This window comes from Aspergillus japonicus, assembly GCF_003184785.1.
Source record: "Aspergillus japonicus CBS 114.51 unplaced genomic scaffold BO86scaffold_1, whole genome shotgun sequence".
NCBI lineage: Eukaryota > Fungi > Ascomycota > Eurotiomycetes > Eurotiales > Aspergillaceae > Aspergillus > Aspergillus japonicus.
In genome coordinates this window covers 112,067-134,334 of record NW_020291638.1, presented here as the reverse complement: position 1 = coordinate 134,334, position 22,268 = coordinate 112,067, and the positions used below count along the sequence as shown (strand labels likewise).

The 22,268-nt window shown below is 52.1% G+C and overlaps 9 protein-coding genes across 9 annotated transcripts; 5 read left to right on the top strand and 4 right to left on the bottom strand.

Annotated features, from left to right (window-relative positions):
• Nucleotides 1-589: 589 nt before the first annotated feature.
• BO86DRAFT_394080 (uncharacterized protein) lies at nucleotides 590-936 on the top strand (the record flags this gene model as incomplete). The annotated part of the gene is made up of 2 exons (XM_025673163.1): nucleotides 590-720; nucleotides 804-936. The coding sequence occupies 2 exons, from the start codon at nucleotides 590-592 to the stop codon at nucleotides 934-936; spliced, it is 264 nt and encodes an 87-aa protein (XP_025533170.1).
• Nucleotides 937-1,966: 1,030 nt separating this feature from the next.
• BO86DRAFT_423811 (uncharacterized protein) lies at nucleotides 1,967-3,979 on the bottom strand (the record flags this gene model as incomplete). Its single annotated transcript, XM_025675420.1, has 1 exon — nucleotides 1,967-3,979. One exon carries the CDS (start codon nucleotides 3,977-3,979, stop codon nucleotides 1,967-1,969), a length of 2,013 nt encoding a protein of 670 aa, XP_025533169.1.
• Nucleotides 3,980-4,675: 696 nt separating this feature from the next.
• BO86DRAFT_350958 (Zn(II)2Cys6 transcription factor domain-containing protein) lies at nucleotides 4,676-6,785 on the top strand. The gene is made up of 4 exons (XM_025669403.1): nucleotides 4,676-4,776; nucleotides 4,838-5,073; nucleotides 5,170-6,234; nucleotides 6,290-6,785. Exons 1-4 carry the CDS (start codon nucleotides 4,707-4,709, stop codon nucleotides 6,710-6,712), a joined length of 1,794 nt encoding a protein of 597 aa, XP_025533168.1. The 5' UTR covers nucleotides 4,676-4,706; the 3' UTR covers nucleotides 6,713-6,785.
• Nucleotides 6,786-7,141: 356 nt separating this feature from the next.
• BO86DRAFT_350957 (MFS general substrate transporter) lies at nucleotides 7,142-9,087 on the top strand (the record flags this gene model as incomplete). Its single annotated transcript, XM_025669402.1, has 8 exons — nucleotides 7,142-7,284; nucleotides 7,333-7,379; nucleotides 7,438-7,484; nucleotides 7,533-7,657; nucleotides 7,705-7,969; nucleotides 8,026-8,289; nucleotides 8,382-8,789; nucleotides 8,869-9,087. 8 exons carry the CDS (start codon nucleotides 7,142-7,144, stop codon nucleotides 9,085-9,087), a joined length of 1,518 nt encoding a protein of 505 aa, XP_025533167.1.
• A 2,794-nt stretch (nucleotides 9,088-11,881) lies between these two features.
• On the top strand, nucleotides 11,882-14,063 carry BO86DRAFT_300162 (uncharacterized protein; the record flags this gene model as incomplete). Its single annotated transcript, XM_025667447.1, has 2 exons — nucleotides 11,882-12,527; nucleotides 12,610-14,063. The coding sequence occupies 2 exons, from the start codon at nucleotides 11,882-11,884 to the stop codon at nucleotides 14,061-14,063; spliced, it is 2,100 nt and encodes a 699-aa protein (XP_025533166.1).
• A 438-nt stretch (nucleotides 14,064-14,501) lies between these two features.
• Nucleotides 14,502-15,667, bottom strand: BO86DRAFT_374326 (FPP/GGPP synthase family protein; the record flags this gene model as incomplete). The annotated part of the gene is made up of 2 exons (XM_025670421.1): nucleotides 14,502-15,416; nucleotides 15,482-15,667. 2 exons carry the CDS (start codon nucleotides 15,665-15,667, stop codon nucleotides 14,502-14,504), a joined length of 1,101 nt encoding a protein of 366 aa, XP_025533165.1.
• A 668-nt stretch (nucleotides 15,668-16,335) lies between these two features.
• Nucleotides 16,336-17,148, top strand: BO86DRAFT_374325 (terpenoid synthase; the record flags this gene model as incomplete). Its single annotated transcript, XM_025670420.1, has 1 exon — nucleotides 16,336-17,148. The coding sequence occupies one exon, from the start codon at nucleotides 16,336-16,338 to the stop codon at nucleotides 17,146-17,148; it is 813 nt and encodes a 270-aa protein (XP_025533164.1).
• Nucleotides 17,149-17,494: 346 nt separating this feature from the next.
• On the bottom strand, nucleotides 17,495-19,211 carry BO86DRAFT_300314 (cytochrome P450; the record flags this gene model as incomplete). Its single annotated transcript, XM_025667452.1, has 4 exons — nucleotides 17,495-17,836; nucleotides 17,920-18,030; nucleotides 18,092-18,945; nucleotides 19,010-19,211. 4 exons carry the CDS (start codon nucleotides 19,209-19,211, stop codon nucleotides 17,495-17,497), a joined length of 1,509 nt encoding a protein of 502 aa, XP_025533163.1.
• Nucleotides 19,212-20,894: 1,683 nt separating this feature from the next.
• BO86DRAFT_423786 (isopenicillin N synthase family dioxygenase) lies at nucleotides 20,895-22,138 on the bottom strand. The gene is made up of 2 exons (XM_025675419.1): nucleotides 21,813-22,138; nucleotides 20,895-21,740 (listed from the first exon to the last, which is right to left on the bottom strand). The coding sequence occupies exons 1-2, from the start codon at nucleotides 22,113-22,115 to the stop codon at nucleotides 20,994-20,996; spliced, it is 1,050 nt and encodes a 349-aa protein (XP_025533162.1). The 5' UTR covers nucleotides 22,116-22,138; the 3' UTR covers nucleotides 20,895-20,993.
• Nucleotides 22,139-22,268: the final 130 nt, after the last annotated feature.

Below are 22,268 nucleotides of genomic sequence, written 5' to 3'. Positions count from 1 at the left end.
TATGAATCAAGAGATCTTGCATGTTGTTGTTGCGTGCCTTCCAACTGGAATCACAATGGGCAGCTAGCTCCAGCCAAACATCCAGCCAACCAACAAACCTCTCTGTCTCTTAATCTAAACACACCTTAGCCGGGCCGTGCCTGAAGATCGGGAAAGGTTCCTTTGAAATCACCGTTACCGATTACGCACCCCCTTGCTCCAGTCTCTGGTCCCCATGCATTGCAAAAGCGCAAGCAGGAAGGGTTGAAGACACTAAATGAACTTCATACCCAACGCCCCAGCGCTGAAGAAATTAGACTGCCGTCAATATTGATAGGTACACAAGTCGCCGAAGCTGTCAAGCAAGCAGGTCAGCAAGATTGACAAAGACAAGTCCAAAGGTCTTCGTACGAACATTGGAGGTGATTATCGTGATCGTTGTCATGGATGTCTCAATCCCCACACGCACACATCCCGAGGAGACATAAAGCAGCGTCTTGCGCAGACCGTATTGACGCCACGAACGCTTCGAGGTCTTTTCCACCCTCCTTTGCCCCACGAAGAGCGTGAACGAAACCGCGCCTCAAGTGCCATCGCGGAGGCTTCCGCTATGCAGTTGCCGCATGCCCCTACTCTGTTGCAACTCGCCGAGTGGAAATTAGCCCAGGAAAGTTTTAGGAACTATACCAACGAGGAAAGTTTGCTGAGGACAATTCAGTCGCAGGATAGGACCATTACACAGTTAGAAGATATAATTCGCAATATTGCTTGTATTTTTAGCATTCCTGACCCTACGATTCCCCCTGCTCCTGTTACCGCACAAGAGAACTCGCACCATCGTTGGTCATCCATGCCACTGCAGGAGCGGAAGTGGAAGAGGAAGACGAGCAGGAAGACGATGAAGAGGGCGCTGAGGATGATGCCATTAAGGAGGATGATAATGCCGACGTGGAGTGACGCGTCAGTCAGTTGAGGACTGCTTGCATACTTTTCTCTTTCATATGTCTTATATGTCTTCCCTTTGTTATCTCAGTCTCTTTTCTATGAAAAGTCCCTTATTATGAGGATTTGTTGACCACATGGGATCAAGTGAGGCGGCAAGAGCGCGGTGGCAGGATGGTGCCTGCCTTCCTCCCTTCTCTCCCCTCCTTCTTCACATAGTCGTCGTTTTTCATAGATCGCTTCATCGTTCTAAGAAATCAGATCATATTCATTCATTTGGCTGCCTCTCACGGCGCATATATTAGTTCCATTCTTCCTTGTAAGCCCTCCTGGTGGTCTCATTTGGTGGGACGAGATTCACCAGACTACAACTCACCCGCCCGAGACGAAGTTTCCGGCAAAACCAAGACAATTAAGGGAAATGGGGAACTTCTGGCCTACCCGGGGAAGGATTATTCGTCATGCAAGGTACGGACGAATACAACAAGACGGACGGTAAGGATACTGCTGATGCCCAATCGCTTCGTTGAGTTCCGCGCCACCAAAACACCATGTTAACTGAGCGTGACAAAGGTGAAAACAAGGGTACGGATGGATCTTATACGGCGCTTCGAGGCACCAGGAGGTTTCGGTCATGCTGACTGGAACACGAGGTATCTCCATGAAAAACGAGCGTGGTTTCGGTGCCGACAATGAGGGAGCCGATTGTGGTGTCAGGTCCTCCGCTGAGACTAAACACCAATGATAGATAACAGAGTACACCACTGTGGTCGGGTAACCTAGAAGAGCGACTTCTCTGACAAAGCCTATCAGACTACAACTTGTGGGCAGGAAGCCAAGAGCTAGTAAGTCAGCGCACGATCGTTCTGTTCCTATGTTCGACAGGAATGATTACAGTCAAATATCCACTACAGAACGATCGCACGAAGCGGTCGAGGGATTGAATGATTAGAATCATGAGACAACAAATGCTTGAATCGGAACAGACATTGATTTGGGTACTTTAGATGTTAACTACACACCGAAATCCGCCATTTCTTGTTCCTCAGGGCAGATGCATCGTGTTGAATAGACGGTTACCAGTATCTGTTCCCCTTGTACCCTTGTACTGATTATCAGACTTGCGAAGTGCTATCACCGTAAGATCTCCATGGCGCACCAGCGCCTGTAGCGGACTAAACTTGGCGATTGATCGGGTCTGCACCACGCCAGCAACCACGATGATGCGCACATCAGGAGTCAGCTTCCGAATGTGACGGACAAACTCGGCCACTGTCTTTCCGCTGTCGATGACCCAGTCTGCCAAGATGACCGTCTTACGATTCTGCAAATGACCGTGGCGAACATCGCCTGGTGTCTTCGCGTGGATGAAAGCAGCTTCAGGCAGGTAGTCGTAAATGCCACGAGCCAGAGGTTCCCCACCTCGCATCAAAGCAATTATGGTCGTATGACGCTGATCCTTGAGTTGATGGCCGGTGACTTGATGGCCTTGCACATGGGGAATAGGGTAGTCTTCGACACCAACGATGTTGGACAAGTAAGCAAGCGCGAGGAATTTTCCAGCGTCGCGATGGGCGTCTTGGAGCGCGGGTCCGGATATCGAGGCATCCCTCGTGGGAGTGGTAAGTACTCGGGAGGCATTGATATTATCGGTTGCGTCGATAAATGCGAGTTCTTTCGAGCCACAAAAGAGCAGGTCTAGAAACATCTGACTGTCGAGAGTGGTGATCGATAGCACTTTTGTGTCTAGTCGTGGTGATGAAGTAGCAGGCAGCAAGACCTGTTTCGGCAGGAATTGGTCACTACCATCGATTGCAGCCATCAAGGACCCGTCCATTGTTGTGCTTCGATTAGTTTGTTCGCCAACGATGACGAACGCCTGCGCAGCATTTCGCAACATGCCCAAGTCCATGGGACTATCACCAAAGGCCCAGACTTTCACCTCCAAGGTTGTCCGCAGGTAGTCGGCCAGAGCAACTTTGACGGTCGGACTGACAACAAACATGTCATCAATGCGCCCTCCACCAACAACTTTTATCTTGTCGAACAAGCCTTCTCGTGTCAGGATCTTTTCCCAGACTAGCCGTATGCTTGATGTAACCACCACTGCTTTGACGCAAGTACCGTCAGATACCAGCCGCAGCAAGTTGACGAATTCAGGATGCATATCCACGGTCGAAGCAACCTCGTCACAGATGTCGTCGAACTCCTGATTATCAGTAGCCTCTTCGTACAGAAAAACAGCTTGACGGAAGGCAGCGTAGCTGTACCCAAGCGGACCACTAAATAGCCGCCTTAAGGGACATTCAAGACCATTAGACTCATCAGAGGGATGACGCTGCCGGTATGTCCTCCACCAAAGCTCCCCAGTATCCTGAGAACACAGCGTTCTGTCCGCGTCCAGCATCAAAACAGTCATCCCAGACAAGTTATCACCAAGTGCCTCCATGAGATTATGTTTAGCAAGATGGAGATCAGAATCTTCGTCGTGGTGCCAAACACTTCCGATAAGACTCGCAGCATCTTGATGGGCGCCCAGAAGCGAAAAGATGATTCCGTGCTCGTGGCAAAGTCTCTGCAACTTAGATTTCTCAGCTCTCTGCCATGCCCGAATGTGGGAGACCGGGAGACGGGGACGTTTTCTGGCTGTATCCTTTTCCCGATAGCCCTGAATCACTTCAGGAGCAACGTCCAAGTAGAGGATGTGAGTGTATGTTGCCAGATCTCCTTGGGTGCATACGACCTTCCCAACTGACTCGTTCAGCTCCCAGAACATGAAATGGCCAGTGACGACGGTGACCCGGCCGTCTTTTGAACTCTCCCCGATCTTCTTAATCGCCTTTTCACGATACTCTCGCTGTCGCCGGTCCGAGGCTTTTTTGAAGCCCGGCAAGCCACCGTCCGCAATATCACCAATCACTTTGGAACCTTCGTGGTAGATGTACTTCTCGTTACCAAGTTGCTTTTGAAGTTCGCTGAGAAGGTGGGACTTCCCACATCCGGGGATACCGTAGAGGCCGATGATGGGGTGTCTCTGGCTAGTGTTTACACTGGTCATGTTGAGGGTCGCTTTGATGACAGCTGAAAGATGAAGGAATGATGATAGTCAATCTGAGCTTGATGGAGGAGGATGAAGAGGATGAACAAGGACCGACCTCAGTAAGGGATAGTCGTTTGGATACTTGTAGGAGGGGTTGCTTGTATCAATTCACAAGACGCCACCTCTCCCGCAAACAGCAAAGGTTTGTGCGGTGGCAGGGAAGTTTATGCTGCCTGGCTGAAAGATTGCTTCCATGTACCTTGGTGAATACCTCAGTTGCTAAGGGGTTTTCGCCATAATTTCTTCATAGGCTTCAGAGCTATCGTTTCTGACATGTCTATCTAGTAAACAACCAGGTCAATATCCACATGGAGATGCTGAGATTGAGAAGATATCCACAAGCAGCCTCTACCTCGCCTGCCCGATAGTATGCCTAGATTACGCACTGATAGCCAGACTGGAAAAGCAGCTCTCTGTTTGCCATTTCGTTTGCAAAAAACACTTCTTTGCAGTTGTGCCTGAGGCCGCACATTCCCCGTGGAGAAAGGGCGGTGGCAGAATCCAATCGACGCTAGTCCATTCTGGGAATGCTGAAGGCAGTGACAATGATTGGCCAGATTAATCGAGCGCGATAGCAGCTCGGCATGCAGCAACGCAGCAGCTGATAGACGGGACGCCCTCCTTCTCGTTTCAAACAATCGACAGCCCACCTAACTTATCGCATAACAACAAACCAAAGCGTTGGATGGAAATGTTTGTGGAGCCTAGTACGCGACAGCGTCGCGCACGAGTAGAGAGAGGCCGGTCACGGAATGGTGAGTTGGCATCAACCTCGCGCGGCACAATGCAGGACTCACGCGGACAATCGCATATCAGGATGTCAGACTTGCCTGAGCAAGCGCGTCAAGTGTGATGAGCAACATCCGCACTGCAAACGATGCGTCCGGCTTGGTCTGACATGCGAGTGGGGACGGGGAAAGCAGCCTCTGGCAGCGAGGAGAAGGGGGCTAGGTCCGATCAAACATCGCGACAGTAGTCGCTGGGCGCCTCCTTCGATTCATCCACGACAGGGGGATGAACTCAATCAGGGCGATATTGAGACTGGTATGCAAGTAACGACAGAAGTCTCAAACTTGGGATTTGTATCACCTCAAGGACTCTCTCCATCGACACCAGTCTCCAGCACCGACTCCCCAGCATTGACACAGTCGGCGATGGAGTCCTCAATAAATGCATCAGAGTCTGTTGTGAACAGTCACGATCAAGAGGGACTTTCTATGTACCCGTGTTCCCAGTCTATTAGCGACCTGCGTTTCGACTCATTGGACAATTCCGGTCCAAACTCACCGTTATCGATAATGTCCCGACACGGCCGGTCTTCTATCGAATCATCAAGCCCAAGCGTGCCCAGCTGGTTGATCGCAGCCACACCTCTCCTTTTGGCTGACCCCTTTACCGGCCCATCTATTGGTAGTAGCGACACAGAAGCTGTCTCCTTTCATCGAAGTGTCTTTGCATCCTTAAAATCTTCTCGTCCACCATCGTTATCAGCACATTCGCTGTTCCTCGATCACGCATGGGACAAAAAGATGGCCTTTCATTTCCTACTCGCCCTCTCCCATAGCGAGCTCGCCATTCATTTTGGGTATGGAGCCCGTCCGACACCAGAGTCATGTCTTCATTTGCAGCGAGGGTCTGAGCTCCTTGTCCAGGCACGTAACCCCGTCGCACCCACCGATCATCTAGAGCTGTTGCTTTCATTTTTGTACATCTTCATGTTCTGGATGCGACGAGAACAACTTTCACCATTGAAGCTCCGGGCTTTAAGTGCCACTGTGCTTGCATACATTCGAGAATTTGATCTACTTCAGGTCTGCACCAGCGACGAGATACACTCGCTACCAAAGCCCAGCACAAACACGGTGCCATACAAAGTCCTGCTATCACGCGTCCTCATTTATCTCTACGACAGAGATGGATTCTGCAGCTTTTTCGGGTGCGGGGGCTTGTTGGCCTCATATATGAGCGCTAATTCAGAGCGGCTACGGAAGATTTGGCGCCTGTCACGCACAGCCTTTCTTTGGAACAATGCTCAAGACCAGTTATCTCCAAGCTCAGAAGCATCATTCCATGAAGTCGACGAAGCAGCCACGTTGCATGTCTACTTCGAAATGATCGGGCTTCATCACGAGATCAATCGCTATAGTCAAAGTGACATGCCAGATCTTGCCGTGCAAAGCCAAATCTATCATCAACTGAATCGAATTCGACAGGTATGCTCCCAGATCCACGCAGATGCCGCTGACGTGTCACTAAATGAACGTGTAGGAGCATGCATCTCTTTTCAACATCGTAGCTGATGGAAACGACCCCTCACTGATGGCCATGGTCACAGTCACGCATTTCCATGCCCTCCGTATCTACTCAAACCGTAGCCGGGCTTCTGCCTGGGGAAGCAAGCCGATTCCGACTGAGGTCCAGTCCGCAATGACCGATCTTGTTACGACCTTGCACTATACTATTTCCCGAGGAAGCCATGTGCAGCTCATGGAACGATTTCAATGGTCTTTATTAGTTCTGGGGATGGAGACACAGGACCCGGTGCATTGGGAGTGGGTGGATCGGAACATCTCCGATGTAGCCATTCGGGAAGTCTTTTCTCTCATCTTGGCGGCAAAACGACGATCTGGCGGATGCATCCCCATGACTCTTGTTCGGCAATTGATTTGTTGCGGGGAAACGGGAGACTGATATGTATTAGTTGGGTCCTTCGTCTACCAGTAAACGCCCCGGCTTTTGACTAAATCAAAAGGTCTCAGCATCCCTTCAATATACTGGACGGTGATTCGTGCGTCTCCCAAATCCGGGGTTGCCTCTTATCCCTGGCTTGGAAACTCTGCTGCCGCGCCGAGATCGGCCGCAGCCCGTCGATTAATCTGACCAACCATATTCACACGCCACAGTGACTCCACGTCAATAACACTGATGTCAAAGACACTTCACCCCTTGGATTATCGCCTGCTATCTTTGTGGGGGAAACGCATGCTAGTGTCGATTCTGGCTTGGCCAAATCCCTTCCTCGTATATCAACGATCATCAATTCTTCCATGAGGCCATTTCCAGTGTTCATTTGTGCCGAAGAATTGACCTCTGTTTTTACCCGACTACTTGTATCCAGAAATGGGAGACAAGATCCAATCGTCGAAATTCGACGACACAAACGTGCCTGATGCAGCAGAAGTGGCCGAAGGCAAGGCCTACGGCGCAGCAGAGACGCTTGGACCCGAAGAAGAGAAGAAATTGGTGCGCAAGATAGATTTGCAGTATGCAGTCCCAGAATATGACTTACATCCACATGCTGACGATGCCAGTCTCATGCCGCTTCTGATCATAAGCTATGGCCTTCAGTATCTAGATAGTGAGTCATCCCGATCGTGACTTGCTGTGGAACGACTGTCGAAGCTGATACTGGACAGAAACAAGCTTGTCGTATAGCGCCATCCTGGGACTCAAAAGCGACTTAGTACGTGTGGCGATGGGTGCGGTGCGAATTGATGGCTGACTGTCTCAGCACCTCGTCGGACAAGAATACAGCTGGACGTCGAGTATTTTCTACATCGGGTATCTCGTCGCCTCATACCCAATCTCACTGGGATTCGTCAAATTTCCCCTTGGAAAATACCTCAGCATCCTGATGTATGTCCTTCATCCCTAATCGTCGCCTAGTATAGATTCTGACCAAGCAATAGCTTCTGCTGGGGTATCGTCCTGACACTCCATGCCTGTGCCCAAGATTACGCCGGGCTCATGGTTCTCCGGACGTTCCTGGGTATCTTCGAGAGTGCCATCAGCCCAGGCTTCTCCTTGATCACGGGAATGTGGTACACACCCCCCGAGCACATGTCCCGTCATTCATTCTGGTTCGCGGGCAATGCAACAGCCAGCATTATTGGAAGCATGATTGCTTATGGAATCCTGCATTACACCGGTGACTTCGCCAAGTGGAAGGTATATTACCCCCTTCGCTTCCTCTTTTCCAGCCGCTGACCCAGGGATTCGAATAGATGCTCTTCCTCATTTTCGGCCTCATCACTGTCGCATGGTCCATCTTCCTGTGGTTCTACCTACCAGACAGCCCAGATACCGCGCGCTTCCTGACAGCCACGGAACGCGAGTTCGCCTCCCTGCGCCCCAAAAAATTCCAACGCACAACCCAAACCAAGCACGTCGACAAGAGACAATTACTGGAGACCCTGACCGACCCGAAATCGTGGTGGTTCCTGATCTTCAGCTTCGTAACCTGCGTCCCCAACGGCGGAACTACAAGCGTACCTTTCCCCTTCTCCTGACTCTTACCTCATACCCTCTACCCTCCACCCAAAACTAACCTCCCCCCCCCCCCCTTTTGGGTGAAAAACAGTTCTCAACCCTCATCATCAACGGCTTCGGCTACTCGGAATCCCAAACCATCCTAATGGGCCTGCCCGCCTCCGCCTTCCAACTGACGACCGTCATCCTCGTCGCCGTGATCACCTCCACCGTCCGGAAATCTCGCCTCTTCGCCCTAGTCGGCGTGTACCTGATGGCGTTGGCGGGGATCCTGATGATCAAGCTCCTCCCCGAGGACCGCAAACTGTCCCGGCTAGCGGGGTTTTGGCTCGTGACCGCCATCGCCCCCTCGTTCCCGTTGATGCTGAGTCTCTTTGCCTCGAACACGGCGGGCTTCACCAAGAAGTCGACGGTGCTGGCGATGATCTTCGTCGGGTACTGCGTGGGGAACATGGTCGGGCCGCAGTTTTTCATTAGTGCGGAGGCGCCGGGGTACCATGTAAGTCTCTCTGGAAATATCTCTTTGGGTTGGGATGGGGGATTCGAGCGGGTATGGGGCTAATACTTGGTGGTCATAGACGGCGTATACGACGATCCTCATCTGCTTCGTGATCACGATTGGGTTGGCCGGGGTGTTGAGGGTGTATCTGGCGTGGGAGAATCGGAAGCGGGATCGCGAACAAGGCGTGCATGTGCGGGCGGAGGAGGTGCGGCGGGTCGTGCTCGGGGAGGAGGACGGGTTGGAGATGGTGGATGAGACGGATATCCAGAATCGGAGTTTTCGGTATATCTTGTAGGGCCTTGATCGGGGTGAGTGGGCAGGAGAGACAGTGTGGGAGGGTGAAATTGGCGTGTTCAAGTCACTCAAAAGTAAGGTTGTACCGGCGAGGAACAAATGTGGTGATGCTTCACATCTCGTATAGGACACTGTTGTTGCGGCGTCTGCTTGCCGGGTGGCTGGTTGCTTTTCAATCTGTAGGGTCCACCATTACAGAGATATCTCCTTTGATCGTATGCGATCTTTGGCTTGCTCAAAGTATACTCTAATTTTGCCTGATTATATACCCTTGATAAGAACACGTAGCGGTGATTTATTAAATCTTGACCCATTCGAATAAAGTGCGCTTGCGATGGAGAAAGCATGGTACAAGGCTCCTGAACAACTCCTGTAGACGAATCTTGGAATCCTGATCTGCAAGTAGTGACGTGATCAAGAAGGCTTTGGAATCGATTCGCACATTGCTTTTACTAAGTAAATGCCTGCCAGAATACATTCCTATGTGCGTTTACAACTTGAAAATCCACATGTTTTATATTCACCCTTGCCAGGAAAATCCTAGTAGTGCCACATAGAGAGATGGCTCTTTGCGTTTAGGAAACAAAACCGGATGGGGACAGAAAATCTTCAGAACGACTGAAGAAATCTGACTATAATCAGCACTATTAAGCTACGATGTCTAGTTGCTTGACCCAAGAGCTGACCCCCGGGGTTGAGCTCCCGGGAGTTGTCGAGTCGTTGTATGACCAACAATGACCCTACCATGAAACAAATATCTCGCCGGCTGTAAAGCCATCTGCAGTCTGTGCAGGACCTTTTTTTAACTCGCCCTTCAACTGCAACAACTGAGGCAGCAGATTGAGAAACACCAACTTATCTTGTTCATGATGACATTTCAACTCTTCCTCGCCATGTGTGTTGCACTTCGCTCGTTGTTAAATGTTTTACATCACAGAACTATCCTCCGCAATACTCAGCCACTCTGGATCCCCGAGCAACCGATTACCACTAGATGTGAAGAGCCCGATACTACAGCTGCTCGGCAGCTCTGAAGTGGATATATGTACAGGGAGATCCGTTGTCTGGAAGCACCGTGTGGACAGTTTCTCGTCAGCCAAGCCCGAGACGAATTCGCGTCTCGGAAAAGCCTCTAGCACCTTGTCCAGTCACACTGAAGTCGCCGCACCGGAGGGTGATTTGCGGTGCAGAAATCAAAGGACCGTTAGTCAAATCGAGAAGGCCGATGCAACGTGAATTCCTCCAGCTCAATAGTGTTGACCAGAATTGGTGAATCGTGGTACAAACTGCCTCGGCTGCTTGAGACGAATGTAGAGGGTGTCGAGCCAGATGCGCCCGTCACAGAGCTTGGTCTCGACTCACTCATTGCAGAAGAGCCTCTGCAACTGGACCGACAGACTCGCGAGATTCAAATGATTGAAGGCAAACTCTCTTAGAAGGGTGGCATGAACGCCGATGGAGCGGAAAGGCTGAGTGGGATTGTCAGGCGGGGAAGTAGATCTGCGACAGGGGAATGTGGGTTGCAAATAGAGGTATAGAGATTTGTATCGCCACGAACACTAGATAATTGCATTTCGCAATCGATCTTGGTTTCAGAAAAGAAAATCGGGCGCTGAGACAAGAGTTGCATTGTAACATGCTTGAGATCTGCATGCAGTTTGACCCGAAAACAAAAGAGTTTGCAGGGGACGGTGGCTGACGATGGTCCTTGACCCAATGGACACTGTGAACAGCAGTAGCTGAGGGCTAGAGACAATGAATTGTCCTGGCTTTCCTTATGGTGACTTGATTCATTTGCAGCCCTGCAAAGCTCGGCGCTAAGAGCTGTGGGATCAGCGGAAACTGCTCCCGGCAGCTACGGACAAGAGGGCTTGCCAGTCATCTTGCTTTTGGCAATCTTCATCTCCTCTATATGTGTGATTCGGAGAAGTGCAGCACGCGCTATCCGATAGGTAGGGACAAATACCAGCCAGCCGGGTCCGAGAACAAATGCACTCACATAAAGAGTTTGTCCCAGGTCGATTTTCCAGGAAATATCAGGGTCTATGTACGTGATCAGGAGTCGTGCATCGGATCGTTTCTTTTTCTGGAAAGATATGATGCAGTGGCGTCCCGACTTGATGAAGATACATGAATACTCAGTAGCTGAAGACTGGGGGGCCTTATGAATAGAAAACCTTGGGCAGGCCAATCATGCAGCGTAGATATTGCATCTCCTCATCACACAATGTATATTTGCTTTTGCCGTTTCGGAGGTCCGATCTCGATCCCACGTGCGAACCAATGAAAAAACAGGGACTCGGAACGCAAAAATGGAGCCATCGGATCCTTCAGCTGGGTGGGTAGGCGCGTATGTGCGTATGCAGGTGTAGGTGCTCATATGCATACATACTTACTTGCAGTCGCACTCCCATGGATATTCATACATTTGTAGGCAACCAGTGTGAGCCCCGGCTGTCGGTGCAGCACCCCGGCAGATCATCCAGAGATTAGAGCTGGTGTGATGAGATTACAAATGGTATGTCTGTGTGACCAATCGATTGCGAATATCTATAATCTTGGGGGCTTCACGTACGCCACCATCACGCCGGCTACTCACACTCAGAAATCAAGCCTGATCAGATCGCGCGCCCTCATTGGCCTTATGTCATTGCATGAACCAAGTCCACCTCTCAGCAGGGATGTAGATGCAATCCCTGCAGCTCGTTTGCTCAAGTTTCAAGAAGCACTCGTCCATAAATATTCGACAAGCAAACCAAACGAAAATGTCGTGAATTGGATACCTGGTATTCAGCATGGATAGCGTCCAGAAAGGTCTCTCTGATGTATCTACCGAGAGTCCCCAGCTTACCCTCGAACATATCTTGTCGGCGGAACCCATCACAAACCATCTGGACATCTTGACAAACATCCTCCGACAAGGAGCAACTGTTGATGAACGGGTAGGTGCATTGATTCACGCAGCTTGGGAGCATGTCCGTCGCGAGGAGCTGTGGTCCAGCCGATTCGACAGTCTGGATCAGTATCGCCAATTCATCGGCTTTGAAGAGCTTGTCAAGCCAGTCTTGCGCCGGCATAAGCGATCTGACCGCTCCAAGCAGCTCAGTGCTCGCATGATTGCGCAGCACTGGGACGGCCCTTTTCACCTGGTCCTACCCGAGACTTTGCGACCTCCGTTTTGGAGCAAACACCTGCTCAACTCGCTTGCGTCGCTCAGCCGACTCAAACCACTCCCTGAAGCCATTCATCTGCTCCAGGAAAGTGTGAAAAGGCGACCGCGCAGGGGCCGAACACAACCCCATCTTCTGGCAAGTGACATTGAACGAGTCCTCGAGGCTATGCGGGTCCCGCGCCAGGGCAGGCGAGGCAGGAAAAGTAAGTCGTCCGTGTTCCAGCCACCGCAACTGAGACCAGAACAACTAACAGTTCCTGAAAGATTCCGTCATTTCAATTGACTCCATTCTCACCGAGCATGAGAGCTCGACTGCAACCCTGGTCGCATCAGACAGCCATGAGGACGGAGCCTCGCCCCAAGGATCATCAGCGATGCTCTCGGAGAGGTCCCTTTTGGATGATCAGAAACAATGTCCCTGCTCGCCTCTGTTATTCCCACTCCTAGCCATTCTGGCCGAGAGCAAGGCTCAATGGACCTCGTATTTCCTGGGTAGGTTACTCCAGTGGGCGAGTCTGATGTCGTGGGAAAGCCTCTGCACGGATCACTTACAACAGCTATATCGCCATGCGACCCAGTCAGATGGACAAGATCTAGATCGGTCTCTGATAGTTCAGACTCTTGAGCAACTTTCAATCACCCTCACCGACGAGGAGACGAGCATGCCCGACGACTCCCCCAGTTCGATACCGACTGGCGATCGCGAAAAGCCGATACCCAACGCATTCAAGAGTTTTGTGAAGGACGAACCGTCACTGTGGTCATCGCTCCAGCAAAATGGATATCTTCATATTCCAGGTTTCTTTGCGTACATGGAAACGCGCGGCATCTTCCTACGGGTGCGCCAGACTTTAGCGCGATACGCCTCCGACGACCAGGGCCAGGTTCTCAGTCAAAAGTGCTATCAATTTCTCCATCAAATGATCCAACAAGACCCCGCGTACTACGCGGTTGTCGCATCCTGTCGTCCGGATGGGCAGTGGAGATTACTCAATCGGTCGATGGACTCTGTTTCTCTCTCAGTAGCGGGCGCAATGCTTTCTATACCAGGGTCAGTCCAGCGAGACAGTGATATCCAAAGTACAGTCATGCTGCCTACCTTCTGCGAAGAACACTGCGTGAATCTCGTGCCGGGCTCCCACACCATGCTTGCGCCATCCCACAAGAATGAGCACCCACCAACAGGTGTGATGGTGATAGGGAAGCCAAGCTCCATCCGAATGCAACCGGGAGATCTGCTCCTCACCATGCCACATCTGCTCCGCTTCCCACAAACCTTTACCTCTCATGCGTTAGTGAACCTATCCCAGGATGCGGCGGACCTTCAGGGACATCCACCAGGATGGAATCATCAGCGCTTCACGTCGGCCCAACCTCAGCTCTCCAATGCTCCGGTGACAGACGAATGTAGCGTCGATACCGTCTCCGCGATCGGCGAAGCCCTCATGGGCCGTCGCGCCTGGAGCGACCGCAAGGTTCTGCATCAGCAGAGAATTCTCTCCGGCACGGACACGGCAGCTGCAACGAGCTTTGTGGATAAGGTTCGCGAGAGACTTGTCTTGGAGTTTCACGAGGCCCTGGATATCGTGGAGATCAGCCACGCCGAGTCGGCTGCTGCGCTGGCTCCTGATCTTGTATTCAACAATGTCTCCACGGAGACTGAATGGGCGGCCACGGAGCTGGGGATGAGCACTCTGCTGCAGGTGGACACACCCTGGCTGCCCGAGTCGTTTGATCACATGAGTCTGCAGGATCTGGGGCTTGACACCCTTGGAGAGATCGATCTCTTGCCAACTCTAGATTAGTGCTTGACAGGGTATGTGCGTGTATATATCATTATCAGGGTACCCTGGTATTGTGGTGGGCTCTGTGATACTTCCCTTCCCCCCCCCCTCGGGGGCTGTACAAATGCGTACCTACTACTAGCAAGACGCACTTCTCGCGAGCTTTGTATTGGGAATTTTTTCTGTGACTTACAAGATGAGAAATGCTGTCTACAAACTGGTAAGCTAGCCGTGTACTGAGCCATGTTATGTTGTTTTTATAGAAGAAGATAGATGATAACATCAAATGCATTGCCCGACTGAGCTTGTCTTCACTACATCTATCGCTTGGAAGACTTGATAGTAGGATAAGGGAAAAGGAGGGGGCCGACCCCCATGACTATGGACTACCTTCATGGTGGGATTGTGTTAAACAAAGTAAACGTGCAGTTACCCCAATCCATACTGAGCCTGAAGGACTCACTTATCTCGGCCATGAATCTTCGACAAATATAACTCAAACATGCCTCGCACCAGCCCCTCGCTCTCATCCATCGCCGCGATCTTTTCGACAATGCCCTCGTACGACTCAGTCGCCAGATCTGCATAGACCTTTTGCATCCCAATTCCATCAAACAACGCCTTCACCTGCTCTACATCCCCATTACTATATGCCTCCTCCAGCAGACCTCGCTCCTCGGAGCTACACCGCTGGAGTGCTTCCGTGATCACCCACGCGCATTTCTTCTCGTGCACGTCCGTGCCAACCTTCCCGGTTGTTGCCGGATCCCCATAGACATCCAGGTAATCGTCCGTGATCTGGAAATAGACCCCCAGCTGCAGCGAGATGTCTTTCGCGTAGGCCATGTTCTTCGGCGTCGAGAGCCGCAGGTAGTACAGCGTGAATACGATGGGGAAGTGAACTGTGTAGTAGGCTGTCTTGTTCGTGATGATGAAGCGGTACGTCTCGGGCGTGAAGTGATGGAAGGCCCGGAAGGTGGTTTTAGCGATGTGGACGTCGGTCAGCTGGCCCAGGTCGGTGTGGAAACTCATCGCATCCAGCAGATGCACCATGTCCAGGTACTGGGGGTGCTGCTCGAAGCGCGCGCGCAGCAAGTGCCGCACGCACGACCTCACCATGCAGGCATCCGCGATGGCGCTCATGCCGATGCTCGGTTGCAGATAGCGGCACAGCCCCGTCCGCCGGAAGATGGAGGCGTCCATGATGTCGTCTTCGATCAGGTATGCCGCGTGGAGGAGCTCGATGATCCATCCGATCACGGCGAGATCGGAGGCCTGGGTCGGGGTGAGTCGGCCGGGCAGGAGCCGCCGGCCGGCTTCCAGTGGCATCAGCCCGCGCGTCAACTTGCCTCCTTTCGTGACATCTGCGAGACACTGCGACACTGTAAGCTGCTGCGCTGGGCCCGCAGGATAGACATGGTAGGGCTTTTTGTTCTTACCTGGTGTAGACGGACTAGTACTGTTTCTGGGGTTCCGAGGCGAGAGAGGTATTCTCGTATCTCTGTGAGGAGGGTATGGTATGCTCCATGAAAGTCCTCCACAGTCAGCGCTTCGCCGGCTTCCCCGGGGACTCCTTGAGTCTGAACAGGCTGCTCGGTAGGCGGTTCCACTGATGAGCTGTTCATCCTTACCGTGTCAAAGCGGTACCACCACAGATCAGATTCGAAGACGGTTCGCTGAGCCTTATGGTGCTTGGTGGTGTTTGGACAATCGGGATCGGTTTCTTGCTGATATTTGTAGAAAGGAGTCTGATTCCTCAAGAACATAGCAAGCTGACTGATTTTGTACTACAGATGACATGGTGGGGCTTTCCCACCCCCGGGAGATGCGAACTCCATGCATGTAACATGTCCCGGGACACCGGAACGGTGACCGCGCTTAACCCTACAATCGCTCTTTAGTGTCAGTCCTCCACACAAGAACACTTAGTCTGTGCGTATATTGTAACACATTCATTCCATGCTTTTCGCGGCCCGACACCTCGATCGCCAAGCTACTCACCGCTCGACATGCCCATGTTGAAAGTTCCACGCAGATAGCTTCACATAGTCTGACTACATCACTTTCCACATGCTCAACACATGCTACATCCAGCTGTCCTAAAACTTACTTCTACTGGGACCACACGGTGCTCCAACTGTCGAAAATGAGTTCTTCTTCTATCGATCAACGGGTCGATCAGCCCGTCTCCCACGATAAATTCGCTCAACTCGCCAAGCGATGGCGGGGCTACTTCGAGATAGATATCTCGACAAACCCCGACCCCGACTTTACGAAGCTGAAAAAAACCATCATGCCGGACTGCCTGTCCATCACCCACGATAACACCGCACTGGCGGACCGCCACGCCACTTTCGCCACGAACTGCGCCCTGGCCTTCTACCCGCTGCACTCATGGGACCTCAAGACCCTGACAGCATTGTACACGACCGCCTTCATCTCGCTGGACGACCAGATCCGCGACATGCGCCACGACGTGCAGCTCTTCCGCACGCGCCTGCTATGCGGCGAACCCCAGCCGCAGGGGCCCCTGGCGCTCTTCGCCAAAATTCTCACTCGGATGGAGCCCCACTACGGGACCTTCACGATGGACCTGCTCGTCGCCAGCACAGTCGAGTCCATCGCCTCGCACGGACTCGAAAGCTCCGGCCACGTGTACCACCCCGACCGGATCTCCGACGACTTCCCCCGCTACTTCCGGTGGATGACGGGGTTCGCGCAGCCGTACGGCCTGTTCCTGCCCGCCCGACACCTCTTCCCCGCCGAGCCCATCGAGGCGATCGAGGCGCTCATGTTAGGGGTCATGCCTGAGATGGCCCAGCTCGCGAATGGCATTAACGACGTGCTCTCCTTCTACAAGGAGTCGGTCGTGGGGACAGAACGCGCGAATTTCATCTACATGAGCGCGGCGAAACGAGGGGTCTCGCCGCTGGCTATGCTGGAAAACTTTTCCCGGGAGTTGTTCACAAGCTACGAGGCTGTGATGGGGAGGTTGGAGGTCAATCTGCAGCTGCGGGAGGTGTTCCGTCGGTGGGTTAAGGGCGAGACGCGGTTGCATTTTATTGATCCCAGGTACCGGCTGATGGAGGTGGATCTGTCTGGTTGAAAGTGGGGTGTGTAGCCTGGTAGTGTGGTAGCTGCTCAAATGAATTGTCCTTCTTCCTTGGGGTACTCGTTCGTTCTAGTGTTGTATCAGAGAGTAAAAACCAAGCAACAAAAAGAGACAAACATAAGCCTATGCTCAAGTTGAGGTAGTCACTGACGATTAGTGAAGGCTGGTGAGCATGGTATCTGTCCTCATATCCTGGCCAGGGAAATGATTCAAAGTAACAAGCTCGTTGCTATATCAAATATAGCTATATAGAGCCTACATCCTCTTAGACTAACATATCAATCGGTTTTGCAGCGTGATTCAACCTCAATCCAAGTATCAGTATCCCAAACTGCTCCACTTAATCTTTAACGCAGCCTAAAATCTTAGCATCCACTTTGATATCACCCCGTCTGGTGCCCCCTAGTATGAAATCGCTCACAATCCGAACATCCTCCGGGGTCGTCCCATGCAGTTCCCAGTCGAATCGGCGAACCAGATGCGCAAGCGCTAAGTAGAGTTCCACATAGGCCAAATTGATACCGAGGCAAATCCGACTGCCTCGCGTAAATGGCGTGAGATAGCGGTTCAGTCGTCTGTCTTGCTCCGACCCATTCAGCCAGCGCTCCGGGTTGAATCTCTCCGGATCGGGAAAGAGGCTGGGATTGCGATGCATCAGATACGAGGAACAGCTCATGGGTGTCTATGGTTTGCGTCAGCCAAGCCACGGCCACTGTCAGGGAATTGCGAAATCGAGAGGAGAAGAAGGGGTTAGAGTGAGCATACTCCCGGCGGGATCACATGATCCTTGTACTTCAGCGTCTCGTCCGGTGCGACTCGAGGGAGTCTGATAGTCAAAGGTGACGCAAGACGAAGGGCTTCGTTGATCACTGCAGTCTTTGGTTCCTCGTTAGGCCGGGCACATATATGTCCGCAGTATCATTCGTGTGTAACATACCAGGTACGCCAGCTTCTCGAGCTCCGGGAATCCCACCGCGCTCTGCGGCGTGGGCATGACCTGCTTGAGCTCGTCGCGGAGGCGATCACGTATCTCCGGGCTGTGGGCCAGATGGAACGCCGCGATCGTCAACACGCGACCGGTGGTTTCTGTCCCAGCAGCCAACACCAAGAACCCCTCGTACTTCAGACGTTGGGGGGTGCGCTCGTGCGGTGGGACTTTGGGGTCTGTCAGGGAAGTGAACACCGATCGCCGGACCTCTAACCCTGATGCTCGCTTGGCCATCGACTCCTGAGACTGCGCAAACACCGTCCGCTGCAGGTTATAGAGACTTGACTTGCCGGGCTGTAACCAGGCCAGGAGCCAGAGGGGCACCTGTTCGATGACCCGCACCACCCTGGGGAAGAACCGGTTGTAGTGACTCAGGGCGGTGATCTCCCCCACCGCTTGTCGAATGTTGCAACGGAAGGTCTCATCCTCCAGGAAGCCGAACCGCTGGCCATATGAGTGCAAGGTAATAACATCAGCGGCAAATCCGGCGAAGGCATCGTCCAGGCGCGCAATGCGCTGGCTCTGACGGAACCCGTCCAAGCGATCCATGAGCTTGAGGACTCTTTCCTCGACCAGGGGAACGAGCTCTAGGGCGGAACGCCGGGAGAAGTAGTTCGCCAGAAGCCCACGTCGGAACCGATGGTGATCGTGGCCGACGGTCGCAATCATCGACGTTGGGAGGGTGAATGTAGGCACGAACCGAGGATCCTTGTCGCGTTTGCGGCTGCCAGAAGCGTAGATCTCATCGTAGAAGTCCGGGTCAATGATGTGGACTTCGCGAGGATTGATCCGGACAATGGGGCCTGAGGATGGATAGTCTTTGCGTTAGGGCTAGCGACGGACACATAAGTAGGAAGCGGTGCGCACCGTATTGGTCGTGCATTCTTTTGATCTCATAAATGAATTGTCCGCCCTTGATGATATCGTAATAGAACTCATAAAGGTGTGAGATCGCCGCCAGCTTTGGGCCAGGAATGTTCTTGAGGGGGTGGAAGCAAAGACGATAAATTGTTCGTAGAACAAGCCATTGTCCCAAGAAGCAAGTTAAAAGCCCCAGGAGCGGAAGCATGATTACGTTGAATGTTGAGATATGTAAGAGTGAGAGTGAGCGCAATGCTACTAGATTGATGGCTCTCAACTGTATGCCATCAACCAGAAAACTACATCTTTTATGTGAATTGTCACTCTTTGGCTCAGAGATAGAACAATCGTTGTTTGTGTCGGAAGGATGAATCTGGGTAGCCGATCATCCGGGACAACCGGTACCTTGGCTCCCAGTTCTTCCTAAACACCCGGGATATATGTTTCAGCAAAAAGTGAGTTTCTTCGCGATCTTCCATTAACTTAGACTATGATTCCATTTTGTTGTTTCTGCTCCTGGAAAGGTCATATTATCTAGCGAATATTCCGCTTTGTACGACAAACCCGCTATCGCCGCTGCAATTGGTCTCCTCTCCCATCTCTTGGTGACTCCACGTCCCAAAAGCGATCGACAAGTCACCCTACAACTCACAGATATTGACCTCAATTGTGCGTGGGACCTGGATGCCTTGCTATGGGGTATCTCAACGTCATCTGACAATTCAGCCTCCGTAATTGGCGCGCTCCAGCGTCAGCTTGGTGATCCTAACGCCGCAATTCTTGCATTCTTATACATCTACCTTTCTTAAGCGTCCCGTAACACAACCGGTGCAACTTACACTCTTCGCTCGCAGATTCTTATTGGGGCCGGTCGGGGCAGCAGTGCAAGTTTTTCGGTGGTGGTGGCCGCAGCTGTTCTCATTCAGACGGGCGTCATCGTTCCCGAAGACAACGGCCTGTCCGCAAAAGAAGATTTAAGAATCATCGATCAAGCAAGCTATCTAAAAGAGGGCTACTTTCATGGCGCGCCCAGTGATGTGGATCACGCGACCTCGATCCGAGGTGGGGCGTTGTACTTCCAGCGAGATGCTCTGTCCAACTTCGCCCAACCCACGATAGACCGGATTTCGGAGTTTCCAGAACTTCCGATCCTTCTCGTTGATATTCGTCAAATACGATCAACCGCTAGTGTTGTCAGGAACTTCCAGCAATGGGTCGGGTCCCATCAACGGGGCGCTGAATGCAGAATCAACTACATTCATCTAACAACCGAGCTCATCCGCAAAATCCTCGTCGCAGCACCGAAACAGCAACAACCCAATCCAGTTTTCATCGAGCAGATGGGAGGATTTCTTGAAATCAGCCACCGACTCCTACAGCCCTTGTGGGCGTCTCACCCTCGCCTCGAGCGAGTGCGCACGATATTATCTAATCAGGGGCTTGGGTGGACAAAGTTTACTGGCACCGGTTGCGAGGGGTGTTGTCTTTCTATACTCAATTCATAAGCATTTGATCAACTGGTCTCTGAGGACTTTGGGCTTTATAGGTTAAGATCAGGTGGGCAAGGGTTAGTTGTTCTTGTTCCCAACCCGGAATTTGTTCTTAGCGCAGACGAGCTTAAGGCGGAAATTCGAGGAAATCGACAGCAATGATCTTCATTCAGAGATGGAGAGATGGTGGGAGATCGAGTGGCGATACAAGGCATAACCTTTCAAATAGCTGCTAGGCTACCACTTTTATATACCATGAGTCGTTGGTGTGTAGCCCATGCCCTGATGCACTTCATCGAGCGTACAAAGCGCGTAGATCTCGGCCTCTTATGGTAAGATATAACCATAATTCTCGTTTTTATCTCTCAAGATGAGGTCTTTAACCCCGAGTTTTGATCCGTTAAATTGTTTCGAGGCGAACATCATCGCACGTGTGTCCTCCGTTGTCTGCTTTTCTTTGGACCCAGTCATCAATGGTCACTATCGCGTATCTGCTTGCATCAAATATAGATCTCCTCAAACTTCTTCATCAAGTACTCTCTGACAGTCCACTCATGACCGTCCTCCGACGGATCAGCCTTGTCTAGGGGCCGAACCATAAAGTCCAAGTTTCCATCATAGAAAAACGGTACCGAATACCTCTCTTGCCCACAAACATTCACCACCCGATGAACCGTACTCCGATACCGGCCCCCGGTCCATCTCTCAAACATGTCTCCAATGTTCACAACATAAGCGTCGGGCGTGGATGGAACATCGACCCACACTTCTTCTTCCTGCTCCCCCTCTATTCCTTGGATCCCGTTTCCCTCCTGGCGATATAAAACCTGCAAGCCCTCATTCCCATCCTGCAGCAAAAGCGTGATACCCCCGAAATCCGTATGCGCGCCTGCCACAACCTCGCCTCTCTGCGCACACATAGTCCCATCCTTGCCCTTCTCTATCGAGTCCTCCCAAGAAGGAGATGGCCCCGGATACCTCAAAAGCCTCAAGCTCGCGCAGGGCTCCTGACAGAAATCCTGCAGCAATTTCTCCGATTCCAGCCCAGGAAAATCATCCTCCAGCCCCTTCACCAGAATCTGCATAATAGTTTGAGCAAGCTTGCATGTCGCCTCATGATATTTTAAGATGGGTTCCTTGAAGACCGCTTCCGGGAGGACCGATGCGTCAGGCCAGATGTTGGGATACTCGAATGGTTGGTAAGGCGGTTCCTTTGGCTCGGCGGGTTCCGCTCCGACAAAGTAGCACTATTTCCATCTAACCATGTTAAGCCTATATCCCGCTGAAAGCTTGACGGCAGAGAGGAGCGAAGACTCAACCTCTTTGAGATCAGGCCGCGTTCCCTGCTCCAGCATCTGGGAGCCAATCTCCTCGTACCCTTTCCGGGCGGTTGTGTCGATGTACCGGCGTTTGATCTCGAGCGGGAGCGCGAAGAAGTGCTTTGCGGCTGCCAAAAGGTCGGACTGGAGGAGGGGTGCGATGCCGTGGTGGGTGATGCGGAAAAAGCCGGTTGTTGTGCAGGCTTCGCGGATCGCGGCGATGATGGTGGCCTTTTGGGGGTCATTGCTGTCGGACGTGGTGAGGTAAGGGGAGAGATCGATGGTTGGGATTGTGATGGCCATTCTCTCTTGGAAGCAGTTTGAGGAAGATAGGTCTTGGGTCCTGAGAGAGGGAACTAACGGGTCTTTGGGAAGGCTGGAGAAGAGGTGTTTGTTGTCAGGCATCGACGACACTTGATTGATCATGCATGGGTGCCCGCGGGATCACGGGAGACT

Bases quoted from the DNA above. Each gene is read 5' to 3' on its own strand.
- BO86DRAFT_423786 (XM_025675419.1), bottom strand. From the start codon at position 22,115: ATGGCCATCACAATCCCAACCATCGATCTCTCCCCTTACCTCACCACG. The intron at 21,741-21,812 runs GTTGAGTCTTCG...AGATGGAAATAG, and splicing joins CGCGGCCTGATCTCAAAGAG to TGCTACTTTGTCGGAGCGGA.
- BO86DRAFT_350958 (XM_025669403.1), top strand. From the start codon at position 4,707: ATGGAAATGTTTGTGGAGCCTAGTACGCGACAGCGTCGCGCACGAGTA. The intron at 5,074-5,169 runs GTAACGACAGAA...GCATTGACACAG, and splicing joins ATATTGAGACTGGTATGCAA to TCGGCGATGGAGTCCTCAAT. The intron at 6,235-6,289 runs GTATGCTCCCAG...ATGAACGTGTAG, and splicing joins AACTGAATCGAATTCGACAG to GAGCATGCATCTCTTTTCAA.